The 22,951-nt window shown below is 38.0% G+C and overlaps 1 protein-coding gene across 1 annotated transcript; it reads left to right on the forward strand.

The window, feature by feature from the left end:
• The first annotated feature begins 8,294 nt into the window (after positions 1-8,294).
• On the forward strand, positions 8,295-21,155 carry LOC113081902 (spermine oxidase-like). The gene is made up of 7 exons (XM_026253802.1): positions 8,295-8,485; positions 11,668-11,902; positions 12,003-12,229; positions 12,574-12,747; positions 16,390-17,089; positions 19,297-19,457; positions 20,983-21,155. The coding sequence occupies exons 2-7, from the start codon at positions 11,695-11,697 to the stop codon at positions 21,133-21,135; spliced, it is 1,623 nt and encodes a 540-aa protein (XP_026109587.1). The 5' UTR covers positions 8,295-8,485; positions 11,668-11,694; the 3' UTR covers positions 21,136-21,155.
• Positions 21,156-22,951: the final 1,796 nt, after the last annotated feature.

The following is a 22,951-nucleotide window of genomic DNA, read 5'->3' on the forward strand; positions in this document are numbered from 1 at the left end:
CTCAGACAAGATTTCAAGCAAGGAAACTAGGCACTGCTCATCACCTGCAGAGTCCCATCACAAAAGTAAAGTGTGCTGGTAGCAGCCTCATGCTCTGAGACTGTTTTTCAGTAGCAAGGACTGAACAAAATATTGAAATAGCCCCAATGAAAACCCAGCCCAGAGCGTTCAGAACCTCAGACTGGGCAGAAGGTTCACCTTCCATCAGGACAATGACAATAAGCACTAGGGATGCACGATATTGGATTTTGGCCGATATTCGATATGCCGATATTTTCAAAATAATTTTGTCCGATGCCGATACCGATATCGATATATATACAAATATATACTGATATATTTAAACTTTAATTTTACTGAAGAGAAATCCATGTATCTCTTCTGTACTGATTCTACCATAAATTTATTATTTTACAAATGTAGACAGACATTCACATCTGAAAAACAGGTCAATTATTTCACTTGGACAATATCGGTTTGGCTCATCGGCAGAAATATTCATATCGGCCGATACCGATAATGGTCATTTTAAGCTTTTATCGGCCGATACCGATATTGTGCCAATATTATCGTGCATCCCTAATAAGCACACAACAGGAGTGGCTTAAAGCCAACTGTGTGAATGTCCTTGAGTGGCCCAGCCAGAGCTTTGGCTTGAACGCAATAAAATATTTCTGGAGAAACCTGAAAATGTCTGCCAGTCCCCATTCAAGCTAACAGAGGTTATATAAAGCTGTTTAATATTAGGCTGCAACATAACAAAACGTGAAAAAAATGAAGGGCTATGAATACTTTTGCAAGCCACTTTAAATAGGGCCACCTAATATAAAGTGGCACTGTTTACTTTTGTAGTCTGTTTAAATAATATCTCAAGGCATTGATTTTTAATTGAATGTGGTAAGTAGTATTTCTTAGAGCAATAAGTGACTAAGAAGTGTTTTTAGGCATGATGCGGAGTGGGGATGTTTGGAGTGTTCTAAATTTACTGTAAACCATGGCTTATTGCTTTTAAAAGTGAAGGGACATACAGCCAGGTATAGTGACCCATACTCAGAATTTGTGCTCTGTATTTAACCCATCCAAAGTGCACACACACAGCAGTGAACACACACACCGTGAACACACACCTGGAGCAGTGGGCAGCCATTTATGCTGCGGCGCCCCGGGAGCAGTTGGGGGTTCAGTGCCTTGCTCAAGGGCACCTCACTCGTGATATTGCCGGCCCGAGAATCAAACCCACAAAATTCCAAAAAAAATTACAACAAAGTCTAATGTATGTTCTGGAATCATTTTCAACAGCTTTAGCAGGCAGTTTTCACCTACTTGCCATACAAATACATCATATAAATGTAGCCCCCTACAGTTAAGTAGGTGGAATTTAGACAAAGTTGCAAAATAATACAAAACTACTTGCTTTAACCTACTGTACAAGCTGAAAATACTTTGCATAAATATCATATTCTTGTGTTTTCTATTTTTTTTTTAATTAAAAATTCACTTGAACTTTGAGTCTGAAAAATAATTACTAAATCCTAACCTTTACATCTGCAGTGTGCTTTCTTCTGTCATCTTAGACTGTTTGGAAATCTTGGCGAGCTGGAGAATAACAGCAGCTATCTCTGAGACACACAGCTGTTGGCCCATATGCTGTGTGACAGACAGGTCTGTTAGAAAAATATGAATGACAATGTGAAGTCATTAGTTCTGGGTGAGCGTGGTTAATATGCAGTGATCTGAGAGACCAGCCCCACCAAAACCAAACACCCTGACTGTACAGAGAACCAGCAGGGTTTTTCTTAGATTAGTGTAACTGCAGGAGGTTCAACTGACAATTCTGAACCAATATGGTCAGACTGACATTTAACAAACACACCGATTAAAATGTTTCATATTAGGCTATTTTATGTGGATACATCACAGCTGGCTATTTTAAGGATAATTCCATGGGGGGAAAATATTTTGTTGTTGTTGTTGTTTTTTAATTAAGAATGTCTCCTTTCTTCTTTAAAGCACTAAAAAAAAACAAAAAAAAAAAAAAAAAAAAACATTGGAACGTTATTGTAAGCTTTTACATAGAATGTAAAGAGAAAATGAGTGAAATCTCCCAAAGCAAATGTTCTTTAAACATAAATCCATTAAATCCTGACTGTTGTCCAGGGTGTCTGTGTGTGTCCTTTATGGCTTAAATGGATAGTTCACATATTCTGTCATTATTTACATTATTTACTCATATATTATCCTCATGTCTTTTCAAATCTGAATGAGACTTGAATGACATTGTGGAAATAAGCACAAATCTTTTAACTGATCACTAGTTTCAGCCTTGTTACGGTGAGTTTGTTTGTGTAGAACATGATCCTCATCTCAGTCGGACTGTCTGGCGGTGAAGGTATGCTGACTAACGCAGCTGACAGACTGTTTACGGTATCATTTTACAGCAAGCTATAGAGGCAGAGGGCAAGAAAAGATTGAACCTGCAGCCTCTGATGCTAATATATCTATCTACCATGCTTGCTTTAGCCTTGCATAGTTCTTTTTGATTAAAGATAATTTTTAAATGATGAATTGAGCTTTGTATCAAATGTTTATTTAGCGATACATGTTTGGTATCACTGGGTAATTCGGCTGTACTTGAGCTACGTTGGAGGAGAGGGACCATCAATTTGTCGGTTTGAAGGTGATTTAACAAACTGTGGGAACCATTTCTGCTACTGCAGCGCTAACATCATATTGCTAATAGATATCATAAATACACAGACTGTAAAGTACAGACTTCACTGTACTATGATTATGGCCAGTATGTCCATACTAATTTGAGCTAGGTGTCATGGAACCATTTAATATTCTGAATTATTATTATTATGGCCACCTTCTTGATAAAAATAACAAGTCTAGTTTAGCACTTTAACAGTTTGCTGAAAAAATAAATAAATAAACCTTTGGACTGTATTTACTCCACAGTGAAATGTATGTTGTGTTTAACAGCATTCTGTGATGATGAAATTGCCAATTTAAACATTTTGGGAATAATTTAATTGCTGGAGTTTTGTGTATCTTAAAAAAGACACAATATGACAAAATTAAGATTCATTAAGAGCAATAAAGATTTTTAGCATAATCATATAAAAATAATTTTTATAACATGTGACACTGAAGACTGGAGTAATGGCTGTTAAAATTTCACAATATTACTGTTTTTACTGTTTTTACTGTATTTTTGATCAAACAAATGTAGCCTTAATAAGCATAAGAGACTTATATTAATAACAATTTAATATTTAAAATGAAGGCATTGTATGTCTGCATGCAGGGGGCATTGTAAAACAATAAAAACCATAAGGGTATCTAACAATTCTTAAATAAATTAAGGCTGTGAAATATAATAATATGTATAAAACAACACAGTATTGCTGGGTGATATACCGGTTCAAGCGGTAAACTAGTTTGAATTATACACACACGGTATTATTATTATTATTTTTTTAAATCCCAGTTCAAGCCGCTTAGCAACATAGACAGCGTTGTGAATTACGAGGAAATACCTGTAAATGCATATACACTTCTGACTAATGGTTATAGATTTTAGATACACCGTCTGAAGCAGGTGTTTTTTGTCAACTGTTCAGAAGATGTGAAATAAAGTGCTCGAATCTGTAATAAAACGTCCTTCACATGGCTCCGGGGGGTGAATAAAGGGCCCTTTCAGCAAATCCATGCATTTTTTGTAAGATAAATATCCAGATTTCAAACGTAATAAACACTTTTTTCTCACTTCTGCTGACTGTTGGGAACCTGAAGACATGCAGCCGGAAGATGGAAGAAATGTGATTGTTTTAAACATTCATTAATCTTAGGTAATTTCAATATTTAATAACACGTTGTTAAAATCAAAAGGTGCAAATGTTGTATATCTAGTTTTATGTAGCATAATTTCACAAAGCTAAGGTCAGACCATTCTGTTTTTGCTTTCAATTCTGAAATTATACAACCTATTTTACATCAAAAATGCTCATGCTAAATGTAACATGTCTGATTGCAACTTGATTGAAACACAGTGGTTCTACTGTTTCATGCATTCTGGTTCATATATAGGCACACACAGTAAAGGATAATAAAAAGTTCAAATCTGTTTGCTTTGATAAAAATCAACCCCTGGGAAATAAACTGTCCAAGAAGTTAAATAAACATTAATTTCCATATAATTCAATAAAAAATACAAATTAGGTGGAACCTAAAATTTAACAGACCAACAACAAAAACATTATATATGAAAAGACCTCCACCAGATTCCTAATGTGCATAGGAACTCACTCAAAGACACCACACATTTGCAAAGAACCTGTGGCCTGTTCCCCACATAGACCCACGACCCATGAAGGTAATCAGGTCTGTCCCACCCTTTCCGGATGTGTCTTTCCCATTCTGAGGAAATACCTGAGAGGAGGATGGAGATGAATTGTTTGAGTCCATCACCGTCACAGGCTTCCTTCCTATGATTCAGACATGAGGATATGGGCCATGTTATTACAGACACACCCAAAGTGAGACAGGACAGAAAGACAGCCGCCCGATGTCACCTCAGCCAGAGTTCCACAGCCTAAGAATAGCGGGGCGGAAGGCACAAGGAACATAACAGCTGTTGGAAGAAGAGGATGCAGACTCCCAGCATTCATCGTGACCCTTTATTATTATAGTTTGGATGTAACATGAGGTATATTTTTACTTCAACTTAGGAAATATTTTTATAGTTGGGTAGAAATTGCTATGGCAAATTTCACAGTTACAAAGAAACACCAAGTTTCAAGATTCCAGCTTTGAATTAACCCACCAATTTTCTAGTCCTGTTTCTATTTAGGATAACAGGAATTTCAGCATAGTTTACAAACCATCAATGCCATTTAGGTTTGCACTGAGTACCAAAGAACTGGTGCAGCACAACAGAAACTTGCTTTGAGCACAAAATGTGGTTTTATGTTCGTAAATAGCATACTTGTTTCTTTATTGTTAAGTCTTAATGTAAGCATCTTAAAATGGAAGGGTGTGCTGCCCTGAAGACACTGTGTCACATAACCACAGTGAAGAGAAAGCCAGCTCGCTAGGGCAAAGAGTGTTGCGCAATAAGAGCTGCGAGGGAAAGTAAAAAAAGCGGGTGAGATAGCGTACGAGTGCAGGCAGTGATGTGACAGTCTTGGCTTGCCTGGCTGGAACTCATTCATTTTGGTTTCAAAGAACAGAGTCTTTATGTGCATTCAATTAAAATTCCTCTCACATTAGGTACAGCATGTTACAGCTGGCTGTGTTTGCATCATTCTTTACATGTAATACTTTTTATCACAAAAAATATATTTTTCTTTTTTCTTTCTTTCTTTCTTTCTTTCTTTCTTTCTTTCTTTCTTTCTTTCTTTCTTTCTTGCACGCAGTGCCCTCCAACTTTTGAATAGTAGTGTAATTATTCTTGTTCAAAGTTCTAAACAAAAGACAATTTGTGTGTGTCTGTATGTGTGTGTGTGTGTGTGTGTGTGTGCGCGCGCACGTCTTAGGTTTCCAAGGCTGATCCTGGATCAAATGGCTCTGGTAAAACCTTTATACTGGGAATCACATTTGAATTTGTCCTCAATCTTTAGAGAATAGCAATGATTTAGCATTGTTGAAAAGTTAAACAGACCACTTTTATGCTACTTCTATTTACTTTTGAGGCTTTATATATATAACTATGCATTGTTCCTGCTAATTTCATAAGAAATGCATGATATAAATTCCAAAAAATATAAAGAGCCTCCCCATTCCAGATAAAATGGTATCATTAATTATAACCAAAACAACACAAAATCACTAGGTAGCCACTGCCAACATCCACAATGAAGCTGCATAATGGCAATGATTCCACCCTGTTCCTGTGCTTGCTTTCTCCTCCCATTCATGAAAAGACATTTTCTTCCTTCTCTTTTGTGCTGAGGCACATGGCCAATGCCAACTGGACTGCTAGAGAAAATGGAGACTAGGCGGGCAGCATTCACAATGTGCAGGCTATGCACTATGCACTGAAGTCACCAACAGAAGGGCCATTCTAGTAGACCAGTCGACTGGTGATGGCCTGTTACCACATTCCACTTTTTAAAGAGGCTCGTATCCATTCACATGCTGGCCACGTAACAGCAGCCTTTCTGTGTGGAAAAGCTTGCTTTAAAATCACCCAGATGACACACACAAACCAGTGACAGTGCGGTTTGCCTCCAACTTCATGTATTAGACTAGTTTCAAAGTGGATAACAGCACTGTTAGCAAGTGGGCGATTTCTCAAAGATTAGAAAGACTCATTGTGTTTATGGGTAATTATGCCTGCACACATGCATGTTTGTGTGTAATTAAAGAAACTCAGTCAACATTTTCTTTCAGCAGCTACAGCATTTTAGATCCAGTCAGCACTAATAGGGAGAATTTACAAAACAGCACAACAAGCATATCTTAATCTGTGTATGATTGTGAAATACTTCATATGCCAGTGGTAAATGAAACTTTAAAAACAAATAAATGATGTTAATGAGGTATATGCAGTGTTGTCATAACAGAGGATTCTGACCGGCCTTTAAATTTGAGAGAAGATTATGCTGTCAACAATCACCTCTCCTACACTCTGCTTCTCTCCGGGTTTTTTTTTAATTTTTTTTAGCCAGAGTAAAGTCATTTAGATATAATAACATCCAAAATATAGCTTTGGATTACACAAATTATACTGCTATATAATAAACAGTCCATAAAACAGATTGGACTTTTGTAACTATATCTGGGATCACAAATATATATATATATATATATATATATATATATATATATATATATATATATATATATATATATTTTTTTTTTTTTTTTTTTAATTCCCAAATGGAACGCTTCTAATCCTTAGTGTTTTCATTTTAATGAGTTGTGCTTTGGCACCCATTCATGAATGGGATTTAACTAGTTTTACATCTCAGGAACGTACTGACCACTGCTAATCCTCTTGTAATTTTTTTTAAAACTAAAGCCTGTAGAATGCAGGCCTTTAATCGAATGGCACTGGCATATTCCAGGATGGATTTTATTAAATGATGTTCCTTAATACAAGTTTTCTTTAATAGCAAATAGTCATATTCTGTTAATTACTACACAGACTACACAGTGTAAAAATGATTAGATAAATGCATAAACCAACGCACCCAGAACTAAATCAATATCAAGTTTTATTTGCATTTAGAAGATAAATTATCTATTTAGGGTTAACCATATAAGAACATGAACAGTACAGACGTGACAAAGTGAGAAACCACAACGTGCACAAGGACACTGTGTTCTAGTGAACCTAAACAAAGGGAGGTTGAGAATCTGCTGAACTGGGTTTATATTAGAACAACTAACAAGAGATGAGAGCTAGAAAAAAAAAAAATGAATGCAAGTCTAATAGGATTAATCCTTTTAAAAATTAAAATACACATTAAAATCAGATTGCCACTCTCAAATGTTGCATTTAATTTTCGTAAGTGAGTAAAATGTACATCTTTTACCCAAAAGCAATGCCATATTACGGTGTTCTGTGAATTACATAACAGCGGTTGGATAAGAAATAATCTTTAGGCAATTAAAGTTTAAAAATATACTCACATGTGAAATAATAGAACATCACTTTTAGTCATTTTTTCTTTTTGCTTTGTTTTAATCGAGTATTGTTACAAATGAGTTTATATCATTTTGTAATAAATAAATGTTGGAATAAATAGTGATATAAACAAAAATAAAAATAAGTAAGTAAATAAATCCTTGCACCTTGGAAACATGTTAAATTCAAGGTAAAAGGTATAATTTTAACTTAGAGTTATGAATATCAATATTTTTGTTATTTTATTATTTTTTGTTATTAGCTTCACAAAAATACTCAAATTAACAAACCAAAACAGTAGTTACCTATTAATTTGAATTGCGTTTATTTTTCCTGAATAAAGATAGTCTTGTCATTAATTAATGTACATGAACTAATCTGTTAAGCAATGCCATGGATGCAGGTTAATATGCAGCTTATCCTATTGCTATAACGACTTGAAAGTATTTGTGCAGCTTGTGTAGACACTTTGAAATATTGATTGATACATTCGTTCAACCAACCATGCATTTATTTGTTTGCTTAAGGATAGGCTTTCGCCGTAATCTAAAAAGACTGAACAAAACAAGCTCTACTCTCTCATTACCAGTCTATAAGAGGGTGGGCTTTGCGTTTACTTCAAACGCCCCATGTCAAACAGTGAGTCACGCAAGGACTCGCTCGAGCGCCGGTTTCGTGGCGGTACGTCACGTCACGGTTCCTCATATTTATTCAGCGAGGAGGCAGCGGCATCGTCTAAACTGGCTGCTTCTGGTTTCAAGACACATAAACACAAAGCGAGACGCTGCCTTCGAATATACAAAGAACAGTGGATCGCTCTCCGCTTTACGCTGAAGACGACAAAGTCAGGTAAAAGCCATGCTACATAGATGGATATCAAAAGATGATTTGTGTGTGTTTTCACTGCTACAGTACTGCGCGTTTCTAATGATGTGGGCTGTTAACGGAGATACGGTCATTCCAAACAAAATCGTATACAAAACTGACTCATGACTGATCCGTGTTCTCATATCGGACAGAAGATGTTTCTCCGTCTTTTTCGTTTTTTTTTTTTTTTTTTTTTTTTTTTTTTTTTTTAACCCCGTTATTTTTCTCGAAAGGACAGTGTTACAATTCAGTTTTCATTAATGTGCATCTAATAATGCGCTGACACATAAATTACGACTTAAATGTCCAGTTATCTAAAAAAGGGTTACAGAAAATAGGTTATGGTCGATTTCATGAAAAGGATATTTGGTAAATATTCTAGGTTGAGGTTTATTTCTTATCACTCGCCCGTGACAGTGTAACGTTAGTTACGTGGCAGCGCTGATTCCACTGAACGCACTTTGTGCTGCTACTTTATCAGCAACCAAACTTCGCTTATCTTTACTCAAATGACCCAGGTGCTTCTTGCTTTTATGCACACAGTCCCTTTTGTTTGGATTTTAAAATGAGCGTAACAGCAATAGGCTAATATAGATTAATTTGTATAGATCAAATCCTTTCCTGTAGCTACAAGATTGTATCCCACCAGGAAATATATTTCTCTGCCAGCTTCGTGAAGGTTATCTTCTGCAAATATTCAGTGCCTGACCTGTTTTTTTTTTTTTTTTTTTGTATTTTGACTGTAGGTGTTAAATATGGGACTGTATAATAGTTTCAAGTCTGCTTTTAAAAAGAGAGTATGCTGATGGGAAGGGATGAGGGGAAAACTACACAGCGCTCATACAGCCTTTTTCCTACAATGTGAGATTGGGGGGGGGGGGGGGGGGGGGGTTGGGGGTGTAATTCTAGAGGATGTAGGTTGTGAAGAGTGTATGCATCCCAAAAACCCACCCTTAATCTGTGGCAAGTGAGGTGCCGGGACCTTGTGTTGTTATTATCCTCCTACAAGGATAACACCCTTAAAATCCATTGATAAAAAAAAATAAAAATAATAATAAATAAATATATATATATATATATATATATATATATATATATATATTTGAGCCACAGTGATGTCAGAGTTGTGTGATTTGAGGTTGCTCAAATAGGAGAATTTCAAAATATATGAGTTCTCTTTTTATGTTAAGCAATGTCTCTGGATCAGCAGTCTAGGGTCATTTTGTGTTAGTTTTGCCCGATTTGCTGTTGTTTTGAAAACTTTCTTGTGTTCTACGTTGGTCGCCAACCCTAGTACCCTGTTGGTAGAAAAGGGGCAAAACATCCTCAACATTAAACCTAATGAACCTAAGAAAAAAAAAAGGTTTAAAAGACAGCCTTATATGAGTCATCTAATGTAAAATCCATGGACTGGAACAATTTAAACCATGTCTTATCTTATTTTCCGTTATGGCTTCATCCTAACTTCACAAGATATGACCTTCTGCTTCTGCCTTGAAACCAGATGTACCACAAGGCAAGGACCTTTCATGCATACAATGTTTCGTACACAAACTCTCTCAACCATAACTACTGTGTTGAAAAAAGGAAAATGTCTGTAGTTATGTTTTATCTGGTACAGCTGTTTGTAATGCCTTCAGCAACTTCTGATGTGTTTCACGATGTAGAGAGCACTAGTTATATCAGAGATGTGGGTCTGTTAAACACTGTACATATGGAGTTAGAACCAGTAGTTGCAGTTGAGTTTATCCATGCCTTTCCATTTCAGGACCCTATCAAATAACCTCTCCACCTCACTGTAAAGCATCCTTTCTATAGGAGTTTCTGGTTGTGAGTCATCGATAAACTGCTTCTCTTAGTTCAACAGGAGGTCAATGAAGATCAGCAACACATATTCACAAGCTTAGTTACTGTAGATATTTCTATGCTTCATGCTTCCAGCACTTCATTGTAACAAAATATTATGTGTTTACCTAATCCTTATTACATACATATTACTTCACGTTATAGGATAAGGTTTCATGTTTTGCTATTTTGCCCTGACACTGGTTGTTTTTGCTTGGTGAATCAATTATCTTTGGAAAATGATGTTCAGTAAATCAATCAACAAATTTAACAAACCATCTAAAGTTTTTAGTTCAGCCATATTTGAAATCTGCTGATGTGGCTTAAGTCATTTGAAGTCACATGCTCAGAATTCTCAAGAAGGAAACGACCCATTCTTAACAGATACAATGCAGCCACCAAGCAAGCTCCTTCTAGTGTTCATAATAAACTTTCTGAATGTCACTGTGCATCAGAGCAGCCCTTCCTGTCCTCTCCACAGTCTGATAACAGACTGTGTTAATGAATTTGGCCTGGGCAAACTCCCAACAGGATCTTATTGTGATTTGTACTGAGAGCATAGTAGCCACAACCTAATTCATTTAAATCATATTCATTCACAGATGTCGATCTCTTCCTCATTGAATGTGTGTGGCTATTCCTACGGGGTACAATAACAATGTTGACAGATACAGAGTGTGTGCGTAAAGAAGAGAACATTGTTCTTTCACTTTGATGAAAGGAAAAAAATCAGTTTAGTTTACCATGATAACATCCTGTATCCATAACAATATTCGCCTTTTATGAGGTCTTTCCAACATCAGGTGCATGTTTTCCTTGTGGCTGTCACACACATAAGCTGGTGTGTTTATGTGAAGACCTTGCCTGAAAAGGCTCAATGGAAATGTGAAGAGCACATTAATTTCCTTGTGGTCATCTCAGTTTGATTATCTCCATTATGTTGTTGCAAGTGTGTTGCCCTGTTCCATACTGATTCTCATTTGAAGACTTGACCCATCTAAAGACACAAATTCACACTTCCGGCCTTTTTGCTTTCTTTTTCTTCTTGTTCAACACTGCAGTGTTGATATAAACACTCTCAACATGAGGTTGCAGATAAGAAACCTTATTTTTATATTGGTGTTATTTAAGGTTATGGCTTGAAAAGGGACTGTGTTGCAGTCATTCCTACAACCACGTGGTGAAAGATGTAAAGTATAAAATGTTCTGTATCTTTGATGTGTTCTTTTCCTCCTTTCGGTGAATAATCTCTGTTATTTGTCTTGCTGGAGGGCTTGGTGTTTACTCTAATAGCTTCTTCCCATCTCACCTCTCCCCAGATTCCCTAGAAGAAGAGTTTGGACGGCATGCAAAGTTGTGAAATATCTTCAGACAGCACTGATGATCCTCTTAGTAGTGCCTTACACAGACATCGACAACCCCGAATAGTAGTAATTGGCGCGGGCTTGGCCGGCCTTGCCACCACCAAAACCCTTTTGGAGAACGGCTTCACCAATGTTACGGTGCTAGAGGCCTCAGACCGTATTGGAGGCAGAGTGCAAAGCATTCAGCACGGTAAGACAATGGTCTCCTCATGATAGCATCCTTTTTATTACTTCATCCTTAACCTTCAAAAAATGTGCCCTTTCAAGGTGCTATCTCACTTTCTCTACAGGTAAAACAACTTTGGAACTTGGAGCAACCTGGATCCATGGGGCAAATGGGAACCCCATCTACCACCTGGCTGAGGACAATGGGCTGCTGGAGCACACTACAGAGGAGGAGAGGAGTGTGGGCCGCATTAGCCTCTATGCCAAGAATGGTGTGGCCCACTACCAGACCAACAACGGCAAGCGGATCCCAAAGGATTTGGTGGAGGAGTTCAGTGACCTGTACAATGAGGTGATGGAAGAAAGCTGAGTTTCTGGTTTTATGCAAGAGCCTTTTGGTATAGCCTACATTCTACTGAAACTGCAAAATGTTGTGACTCATATGAAGAAGTATTTTTTATTTAATTTTTTTTGTCAGAGAAAGCATTTTTCACTTCAAGCTCAAAGATGCCAGAGTAAAAGTAATCTATTTTGTGGTTGTTACCTCATCCTGTGCTGCTGTTCTCAGAGTGAGCCTTTGTCCCTCTAACTCAGTAACTAACACAATTAAACTCTTGTTTGTGGTAAGGATAGCTTCATGATCTGATGACTCTACAATTTCTCTTTTAACAGCGTTAAACAACCTCCTTTGTGCAGGTGTACGAGCTGACTCAGGAGTTCTTCCAGAATGGAAAGCCTGTGGGAGCCGAGAGTCAAAACAGTGTTGGGATCTTCACACGAGATGTGGTGCGCAAGAAGATCATGCTAGATCCCTATGACTCAGAAGGCACCAAGAAACTCAAGTTATCTATGCTACAACAGTACCTCAAGGTGGGCAGGGCACCTTTCAAAATAAAATCATGGTTTGTTTAGTCACAGAATAGTTAAAAATCAGGATATATCTCTGTAGACCTGATTTTGAAATTATAGGTGTGGCATCATGTTTGTCATCTCCGTAACAAGCCACAACCGGAAATAGCTGAGTTCATGTCATGAGCAGATTTACTACAACTCTATGACAACATCAAACATGTGTCCTCACCTTTGTAAGACAACAGTGACGTCAAGCTCACTGCCTTCCCACTTTGTTGCAACTGAGTTTCTGTTGCAAAATACAAAATTGAAGACTTCCGCCCACAGAGCTGTGGATTAAAAACATAGCACTGTTTTAATAATTTCTCACACTTTGACCTAGACTCACAATGGGCTTGTATTTACAATTCAGGAATAATTAAACCTCTTTGTAAACATCACACAGTACTGTTTGTCACTCAGGCTATTCTCAGAAATTCTGATAGTAATAAAATCTCTGGATTACTGAGGTAAAAGTAGGACAGACGTTGAATTTCAACCTTCCTGTATTGCTAGAGATTATGGGAGGAAGGGTCGAACCAGCACTGAGCTGGCTATATGTCTGCTGGACTGCCTGTGTTTGTTTACAGCAGTATAGTTTGGAACTGTAAAGAGTAAATGTGGTGTTTAGCAGAGTTCATGCATTTACTATGTAAAAACAACAGTAAATGCAAATGCAAATGCTTCTGCAAGGCTATTCACGAATGGTCACTTTATCAGAGTCAGTCAAGGTTGCCAGGGTTGCCGCCCAATTACTCAAAACTAGCAAAAAACTATCCCAATCGCGTTCCAGGGGGTAAAATCATGGGTGGCGCTTGGGAGGAGCTAGAAGGTGCTCCAGCACCCCCAAGAAAAATCAAAGCACCCCCATAAAAAATGAAATACAATAAAAACATTTGACTCATTACACATGCATAACTTCTTTGGTTAATGTCGTGACCTCAGTTCCCTGAGAGATGGGAACTTGACATGGCATCAGAAGCTGACGCTTTGGGGCTTCTCTTCCTTCCTAAACCTTGAAATCTTGTTGCACAATGCCAGTAAAGTTGCAACTCTCACTGGTCAATCCCAGTCAAGACAGCAAATAGAGGTGGAGCCCTGCTGCTACATATTGCGGCAAGACCATGAGCCTGAATTTACTGGTTCCCACACTCCATCTTCATATGAAGTTTCCACCATTCAGGGTTGGGTTGCCATATCGAGCCACCCACGTGTAATAGCAGGTAACGCCTAAGCAGAATCAGCCATGGAGAAGCTGTTAATATCTCCAATAGTTTTGGGAAACCAAGGCCTGTTCGGCCAGTACAGAGCCATTAACAACACTGACACCCTCTCCTTTCTGATCTTGTGCAGCACCTGTGACAAAATCTTCAACAGGGAAAAAGTATACAGTCGGGCCTTTGGCCACAGCATCGTGAGTGTGTCCCTGCCCAGGGGAGAGCGTGATGGATAGAAGAACAGAGGGCAGTACACGTTCACCTCTGTCACAAATAAATCCACCTCTGCCTTTCTGAACCTTTCCCAGATCAGTCTTACTGTCCTGTGGTTCAGTCTCCATTATCCATGAGGTATCACGTCGCTCGATAGTATATCCATGCCGCTGTTCAGGCAGCCAGGGCTATGCCCTGCCCGAATGGAAAGCAGATGGTGATTGGCGCACAGTTAAAGGTATGTTTCCTGTTCGTAAAGGGCTTTCAAGTGTACCCCGCCCTGGCAGTTTATGTACGTAACCTATGACATCTTGTCTGTGTAAATCAACACGTGATGCCCCAGACTTGTGTGAGGAATCTCCGAAGAGCCAGAAAGACCTCTCTCAGTTTGAGGCGATTGATGTGCCACTTTTTCTCCAGTAGACCAATGCTTGTACCCTGTCACAATGAGCTCCCCAGCCTGTTGTCAGTGCGTCCGTCGTGACCACTTTCCACTGCGTGACCAGACCCAGCTGGGCACCACACTGGTACAGGTTGGGGTTCTGCCATGGTTTCAGCATGTTCAAGCACCTGCAACGAGCACAACGCGGGTATGGCTCGTTTTCCAAGCTCTTCTCTGAACTGTGTTTTCAGCCATCTCTGGAGGGGGTGCATATAAAGCAGACCGAGGTGGTGCGGCAGCCCTCATTAGTGATGCGTGGCTCATCTCATAACCCGCGGACCCACGGGTAACCTGCGGGTTGGGCAAAGAAATTGTCAAAGAAATTGAGTGCTGTATCCAAGCATGTTAACAGAAAGTTGAGTGGAATGAAAAAGTGTGGAAGAAAAAGATGCACAACCAACCCAGAGAATCGCAGCCTTCGCAGAGGATTGTCAAGTAAACTGGATTCAAGAATTTTAGAGAACTTCACAAGGAATGGACTGAGGCTGGGGTCAAGGCATCAAGAGCCACCAAACACAGAAGTGTCAAGGAATTTGGCTACAGTTGTCATATTCCTCTTGTTAAGCCACTCCTGTACCACAGACAACATCAGAGGCATCTTATCTGGGCTAAGGAGAATGAGAAATGGACTGTTGCCATTGGTCCAAAGTCCTTTTTTCATATTATAGAAAGTTTTGTATTTCATTTGGAAACCAAGGTCCTAGAGTCTGGAGGAAGGGTGGAGAAGCTCATAGCCCAAGTTGCTTGAAGTCCAGTGTAAAGTTTCCACAGTTTTTGATGATTTGGGGTGCAATGTCATCTGCCTGTGTTTTTCATTGGGTTTTTTGAAAACCAAATCCCTGCAACCATTTACCAAGACATTTTGGAGCACTTCATGATTCCTTCTGCTGACCAGCTTTTTAAAGATGCTAATTTCATTTTCCAGCAGGATTTGGCTCCTACCCACACTGCCAAAAGCACCAAAAGTTGGTTAAATGATCATGATTTTGGTGTGCTTGACTGGCCAGCAAACTCACCAGACCTGAACCCCACAGAGAATCTATGGGCTATTGTCAAGAGGAAAATGAGAAACAAGAGACCAAAAAATGCAGATGCTGAATGCCACTGTCAAAGAAACCTGGGCTTCCATACCACCTCAGTAGTGCCACAAACTGACCACCTCCATGCCAGGCTGACTTGAGGTAGTAATTAAAAGCAAAAGGAGCCCCTACCAAGTACTGAGTACATGTACACTAAATTAACATACCTTCCAAAAGGCCAACACCGGGGTGGTCTGCACCAAAACTGAAGCGCGTAGCCGTCCTCTATAACATTCTTCAACCATTCCGAAATGCCCGGAATGGACCGCCATGCGTTTGCAAAATGGCATAACAGACGGAGCGCTTGGCCTCTGTATTCTGTGAAATGCAATAACAACCTGTTTTGGTCATATTTACTATTAGTTGCCCAGATTGCCCTGTCATTGATCTAGCACCCTCCCAGCACTCGCGTAAAAAAATTATCTGGCGCTGCCCCTGGGTAAAATATGCAATTTGTGCATATTGCACATTTAAAACATTATGGTGGTCGCTTAAACCTGCGGATTTGAAAGACAACCCATGGCAATTGTATTATAGTAACACAATTACTACTTGGCAACACTGGACTCAGTAGACTTCAGTTTTAATGCCAATAAGCACCTTAACATCAATATTCTGGTAGGTTTACGCATAACTTCTTATTTTCTTAACATCTTTGTTTGTGCCTCAGGTGGAGAGCTGTGAAAGCAGTTCCCCCAGCATGGATGAAGTGTCTCTAAGTGAGTTTGGTGAGTGGACCGAAATTCCCGGCGCTCACCATGTCATTCCCGCTGGTTTCATTAAAGTCATTGACATCCTGGCTCAGGACATCCCAAGTCGTGTCCTCCACCTCAGCAAGCCTGTCCGCCGTATCCACTGGAACTGCAGCTCCCATGATACAGATGAAATTGTTGACCAGGCTGACCATAACCAGGACCAACGACCCAGCCCTTCTCCGGTCTGTGTGGAGTGTGAAGATGGCGAGTGTCTGCTGGCAGACCATGTGATCATAACGGCCTCTCTTGGGGTGCTGAAGAAAGCTCACGAGACTCTCTTCTCCCCAGGACTGCCACTAGATAAGGCACAGGCCATCCAGAAACTGGGCATTAGTACTACCGACAAGATCTTTCTGGAGTTTGCAGAGCCTTTCTGGAGCCCCGAGTGCAACAGCATTCAGTTTGTGTGGGAGGACGAGGCACAACTGGAGAGCCAGGCATACCCAGAAGAGCTGTGGTACAGAAAGATCTGCAGCTTTGATGTGCTGTATCCGCCCGAACGCTATGGCCACATGCTGAGTGGGTGGATCTGTGGAGAAGAGGCCCTTCTTATGGAAAAGTGTGACGACGAGACTGTAGCGGAGATATGCACCGAACTACTGCGTCAGTTTACAGGTGAGCACATGCGCCAAGAGTAACACTGTATCCTGTTTGAACTGCTGTATTATAAGGGTATAAAAAAACTAGGGCCGGGACTCGATTACTTTGTAATTAATTAATCGAAATTAATCGCATTTTAATCGCATATAAATATTTGACCTTAAAAATCATCAACTCTGTCATTTCAGTCAGCAGGTGTTGCATTGCTTCAGTCCAAAAGACCTGAAATAAAAATCACCCTTACATAAAAAAAGTCTCACATGGCTCTGGGGTTGAACAAAGGCCTTCTGTAGCGAATCGATGCATTTTTGTAAGAAAAATGTCCATATTCAAAACTTAACAAATCACTTGAATTTAGCTTGTGCTCACAGTTGTAAATGGAAGCATTTCCAGGGGAATTACGTATGAGGTCAGCTTTGCGCATACTCAGAAGTGACCCACACGGAAACACAGAAGAGAGATAAAAAATAAACAATGGTCACTAATTAGAAGTACAAAACAAGGATTTGTAAAGAAGAATGTCGAAAGATTTTGATATAAGCCAAGAGGAGGCTGGTTTTCCTTCTTTTGATCCTTTATAGAAACGTTGGTTTTTCACGAGACTCCCCTTATGAAACAAAAATATATTGCAGTATATTGGAAAATATCATGTAATATATTAGGCATATATTCTTTTATATATTTATTTTTTTCAATATATTGCAATATATTGAAAGTGGCAATCATTTGTATATTTTGCAATATATTATATAATATATGTTTCATTAATATATTATTAAATGTATTCAAATATATAATATATTAGGAAATAAAAAGGGAAAATAATATATTACAATATATGACAATATATTTTAAGAAATATATTGGTAAATATATTTTCCTTTCGTATGGGTCACCAGCGCATGTGCAATACTGTCATGTCAATATGTCATGCTCCTGGAACTGTTGGCACAAGCTAGATTAAAGTGGTTATTAATGAATATGGATACTTTTCTTACAAAAATGCATCGATTGGATCGAAGGCCTTTGTTCAACCGCGAGTATGCATTTATTTGTCATTTTAACTGTTTGAAATCATTTCTGCTCGTTCTAAATCAGATACAGATAAAGTACCACAGTAAAGATTACATTTATATGAATGCATTAGTGAAAGCGATTGTGTGAAATGAATTCTACCTGGCAGCGACTCTCTACTAGTGAAGCTGTGGGATCTAGTTATTAGGAAATATATGCTTGAACTTTTCAGTTTCTTAGCTATTTTATTGAGAAATCACAAAACAGTGTTTATACATTTCCACGCTGAATTATTCTGTGTCACAATCTGCAAGTGATGTACACACTACTGTCTGTAGTCTATGTGTGTGTGTTACAGTGCAGCAGCACATTAGATTAGAACGGCGATTACCTTACCTGTACAATAAGCTGTTTAAAATGTGCATTCTCCCGTTGAATTTCGAGCATCCAGTAATTAAATCACACTTCTCCTGGAGCCTTTCAGAGTATGCATTTATTTGTCATTTTAACTGTTTGAAAACAGAGCGTAAATGTGTAAGTCCTTCAAAGATTTCTTATCCTGTTGCACCCTCTATTGGACCAGCAACTAGTCGACATCAAACTTAAAGCATCATGGCAGACCATTGAGTTTGACTAGTCAATTAGTCAGTGCTATCCCTAGTATGTACCTGTTAAATAAGGGAAGAACAAGGACCTCCGACCCGGTCAGGCCTCTAGGGTAAACGTATCGACATCCACTCTAAAGTTTCCATGGTTGTGTGAAAGATTTTACTCTAAACAACTCTGGTTCGTCTTCCACTGTAACCCTTCCATGACAGAACACAAGTCAGATATAAAGGTCAATGTGCACATTCTGTGTAGTTGATGTCAACAGACTGGCATGCCTCTTAACTAGGTCAGTCTGTTTTAATCCAGATCCACAGCAGGTTCCCCTCCCATCTGCCCCAGTCCTATATAGAGTAATCAGTGTGCTGAAATTGGATTTGATCACACCTTACCGCTGATAATTGAAAGGTACCCTAATTTCTGTCATTATTTGACAGTAGACTTAAGATTAACTTCCCTTGTCCAACACGTGTCCACTTAACACACATCACCAAAACAAACATAAATTAGCATAAAAAAACAAAACTTCAAATAACACTTAAAAAAGAAGGATTTGTGTGTTCTTGTGTATGATTTGTTTTCAAGTTTGATGTTTCTAACAGGGAACCAGAATATTCCAAAACCAAGGCGCATCATGCGCTCCTCATGGGGCAGTAATCCCTATATCCGGGGTTCTTACTCCTTCACTCGAGTGGGCTCCAGCGGCAGAGATGTGGAGAAGCTAGCTGAGCCCCTGCCTTATATCAAGAACACTAAGGCTCCAGTAAGTTGAAATTTCCACTGAGTTGAATACATTTTTAAAGCGAAATTTGCATAACAATTGGCATTTGCACTTTACATAATTTAGGTAACAGAATTTATGCAGTATGTTTTTGGAACAGCCAAGTATATTTTGAGTATCGCCGCTCTTTAGTTGCATTTTCATGTAGTGGGCAAATAAGTGAATAGTGGGCAAATTATGATTTTTGTTTTCCATGAACTTATCTTCCAATTAAACTTATACTTGTTTCTGATTATTTTAATCAAAGACCTTTGAATCCTTTTTAGAATCCCATGACTGCTCTAAAGTCAGGCAGGAGGCTTGCTTGCACAATTTCTTTTTTAAATGTGTCATGTTGAGCTGTGCAGCACTTTGAGACTGAAATTTGAGTCAGATGAGAAGGTTGAGTTGTATAAGGGCCAAACAAACACACATACACACACACAAACATGCTCTGGCCAATTACGGGTCTGAAAGGAACAGTCTGACCCCTTAGAGCACACTGCACAAAAAGAACAAGAGGCTTGAGACTGTTAAATAACTTTTCTATAGCAGAAAGATAGAGACTCCTGCTTAAAATAGCTTACTGGGCCCCAGAGCATCCCTTACGAAAAATAAGTTTAAGTGTGCTATTATTAGTATAATTATTTTAAACAAAAAAATAGGAAAGTACACCTTCAGTCTATATTGTATGTACTCCTCAGAATTATTCTTAAAATGGCATTTAAGTATACTTGACTTAAATAGAAAAAGTCTAAATTTATTTGAGCTATAGCCTACTTGTGCTCTGAGATTGTTTTCATTGTTATATGGTAGGTGGCACTATTACACATCTTCTGTAACGAGTTTCCAAAACACGGAAACATTGAAGAAAAAAACGAAAAAAAAACAACAACAGGTGCTTTCACAAGTAATCTAACATGATCATCAGACCGTTTTTTTTTTTTTTAAAGCATAAAGCTAGACTAAGATGTTTTTTTGTTTACAAGCAGATGCTCTTTCTTCAAAGCCTGTTCTTTCTTTTGATGTTTTGTATATTCAGATATTCATAACTAAATATATACACATTCTCAAATGGGGACACAGTAGTGTATACTTAAAGTATGATGTAAAGTTTACAGATCTTACGAGTATAATTGTAGTATAACGCTACTTAACTGCTAGTTTACTGAGACTATACTTCAAAGCGTACTAAAAATGCTACAAGTATCTAATTAGTAAACTATCAGTATACCTATAAGTTCACTTTTAGTATAATTGCTGTACAAACTAAAACAGAGGTAAACTAGTTGTCTACTCAAAGTTTACATAAAAGTATACTTTTATATACTAGAAAAAGGAGTTTTGAAATAGATAATATTGTAAGTATACTACTAGAACAATGATATTTGTATACTTACTACATAAAGTATACTTAAAAACATACTTGAACTTAAGTATACTTAATAAAATAAACTAAAGTATACTTCTTTTTGTTAAGAGATATATTTTGTCAAGCTAACTGTATTTTCTTTTCTTCTACCCAAAGCCTCTACAGGTGTTGTTTGCTGGGGAGGCCACCCATAGAAAATACTATTCTACTACCCATGGTGCTTTGTTGTCAGGGCAGAGGGAGGCAAACCGCTTGATTGAGCTGTACCAGTACTCCTTCGGTGCCGAAACCACAGAGCCTAACATTTAAAATAAACCACAACTAAAAAATACAAGAACCACTTACTAGTGACAAAAAAAAAAAATTGTATTATATGCTATCTGTTTTTCAAATGATGCAATTATGTATGAAAACATGGTAGGGGCATTAAACTAATAACAACAAATCCTCTTTATACTGTACTTAGATTAGCACTCTGTAGATATTACTTGAGATGTACTGTACAAGGCCTTTGTGGCCCTATCTCTGGTCCTTATCATTTTTTTCTTATTATTTTTAATCCTTGTTAATATGTTTCTATAATTTAACAATATTTGTAAGTGCCTTCTGTATTTAATGTTGTATCTAAAAATTAAACATGAAACCAACAACAAAAAATACTTGATATGAATAAAGTGTATGTTAATGTGAAGAAAAATGTGTTTTCTTTCTTTCCAATTCTGTTTCTGCATAATGGTCAAATGTGTTTTTTTATTTTCATGAATTTTTTTATTCTTCACTGACAAAAGTACATGTCTTTGAAATACACTGATAGATTAACTAACTTGCCAGGCTTCCAAGATTGAAGCATTTTTTATAAAGTGCTTTTCAGTGGATGGTCTTACAATTTACAGATTTGATTTATTTATTGTTTTGGCTCTGTATGACTATAAAATTACAGACTCTTGGGTCTCTGCAATTCTGAATGACCACAAGAGGGCAATATTTACCTTGAAGAGTAAGATTTATAAAACTTAACTGACACAATACAAGACAGACAAATAAATATATATAAACATCTTCCTGGTTCAAAGACCTAATATTAAACTGCACAACATATAATAAAAAGGCCAAAGCTGAAAATTGGAGGGAAAGACGTTAAAAAACAACATACTATTTTGAAATAACTATCTTGGTTTCATGTTACATTAAATGTGTGTCAATCCAGAGCCAAGATATTATTATTATTAGCTAGTTAGTAGAAATGTTTTTTTGGCGATATATTTTTTTAAATGGTATATGCTTATAAGTAATTTCAGTCTCCTGTCTGCTATTTGAGTTCCATATGAGTCATGAGCTGTGTTCGAAATCGCTCACTCATTCACTAATCCCTATATAGTGCACAACAGTTGAGTTCACTATATCAGAAAGGAGTGAACAAATAAGTGAATGGATTCGGACGGTGACGTATACACTGCACGTGACTAAAATAAAATAAACACATTAACACACAGGGGCTCTGGACTGAGGGAAAACCAGTAATGATTACCAGGGCCCCAAAGGAAGAGAGGGCCCTTGAAAAGTGTGGTATATATTTTTCCTAAGGGTGGTAGAGGGGATGGGTAATTAGGACTGCCTATGCATAGGGCCCGGGATCTTGTGCAGCGCCCCTGTTAACACGTTCATAATGTTATGTATTTATTATTTTTAATATCTGGACACTCGATCAAGCAGCGTATTGAGCTCAGGTACGATGGTTGTAGAGCGTCCTCAGGCCACCGTTAATTTTACATCAGAATGAATACGCGATTAACGAACATTTAAATTATCCACCAAATTATCATTTTTGTTAGTTAACAGTGATGCCACCTCAGTAAATTAGTAAAATATTAAACTGAGTTATTGCCTACATAACATATTTTAATATAAATAATGTATGAAAAATGTTAAAACAGAAATAATAAAGTCACGGCATCTCTTATTCAAAACTTGCTTGCCAGTTCACCGAATTTGGATTGTGTGAAATAGTACTTCAGCGAGTGTACATCGGTTGTACACTCTAAATCAAATTGAATTGTTGGTAAAAAGTATTGGACGAATGTAGGGAATGAAGTTGTTGACTCAGAATTCTGACAGCACTACAAAA

Source organism: Carassius auratus, unplaced genomic scaffold (genome assembly GCF_003368295.1).
Source record: "Carassius auratus strain Wakin unplaced genomic scaffold, ASM336829v1 scaf_tig00035252, whole genome shotgun sequence".
NCBI lineage: Eukaryota > Metazoa > Chordata > Actinopteri > Cypriniformes > Cyprinidae > Carassius > Carassius auratus.

Excerpts from the sequence above, each read along its gene's own strand:
- LOC113081902 (XM_026253802.1), top strand. The coding sequence starts at position 11,695 with ATGCAAAGTTGTGAAATATCTTCAGACAGCACTGATGATCCTCTTAGT. Across the intron at positions 12,748-16,389 it reads TGCTACAACAGTACCTCAAG|GTGGAGAGCTGTGAAAGCAG; the intron begins GTGGGCAGGGCA and ends TTTGTGCCTCAG. Across the intron at positions 17,090-19,296 it reads ACTACTGCGTCAGTTTACAG|GGAACCAGAATATTCCAAAA; the intron begins GTGAGCACATGC and ends TGTTTCTAACAG.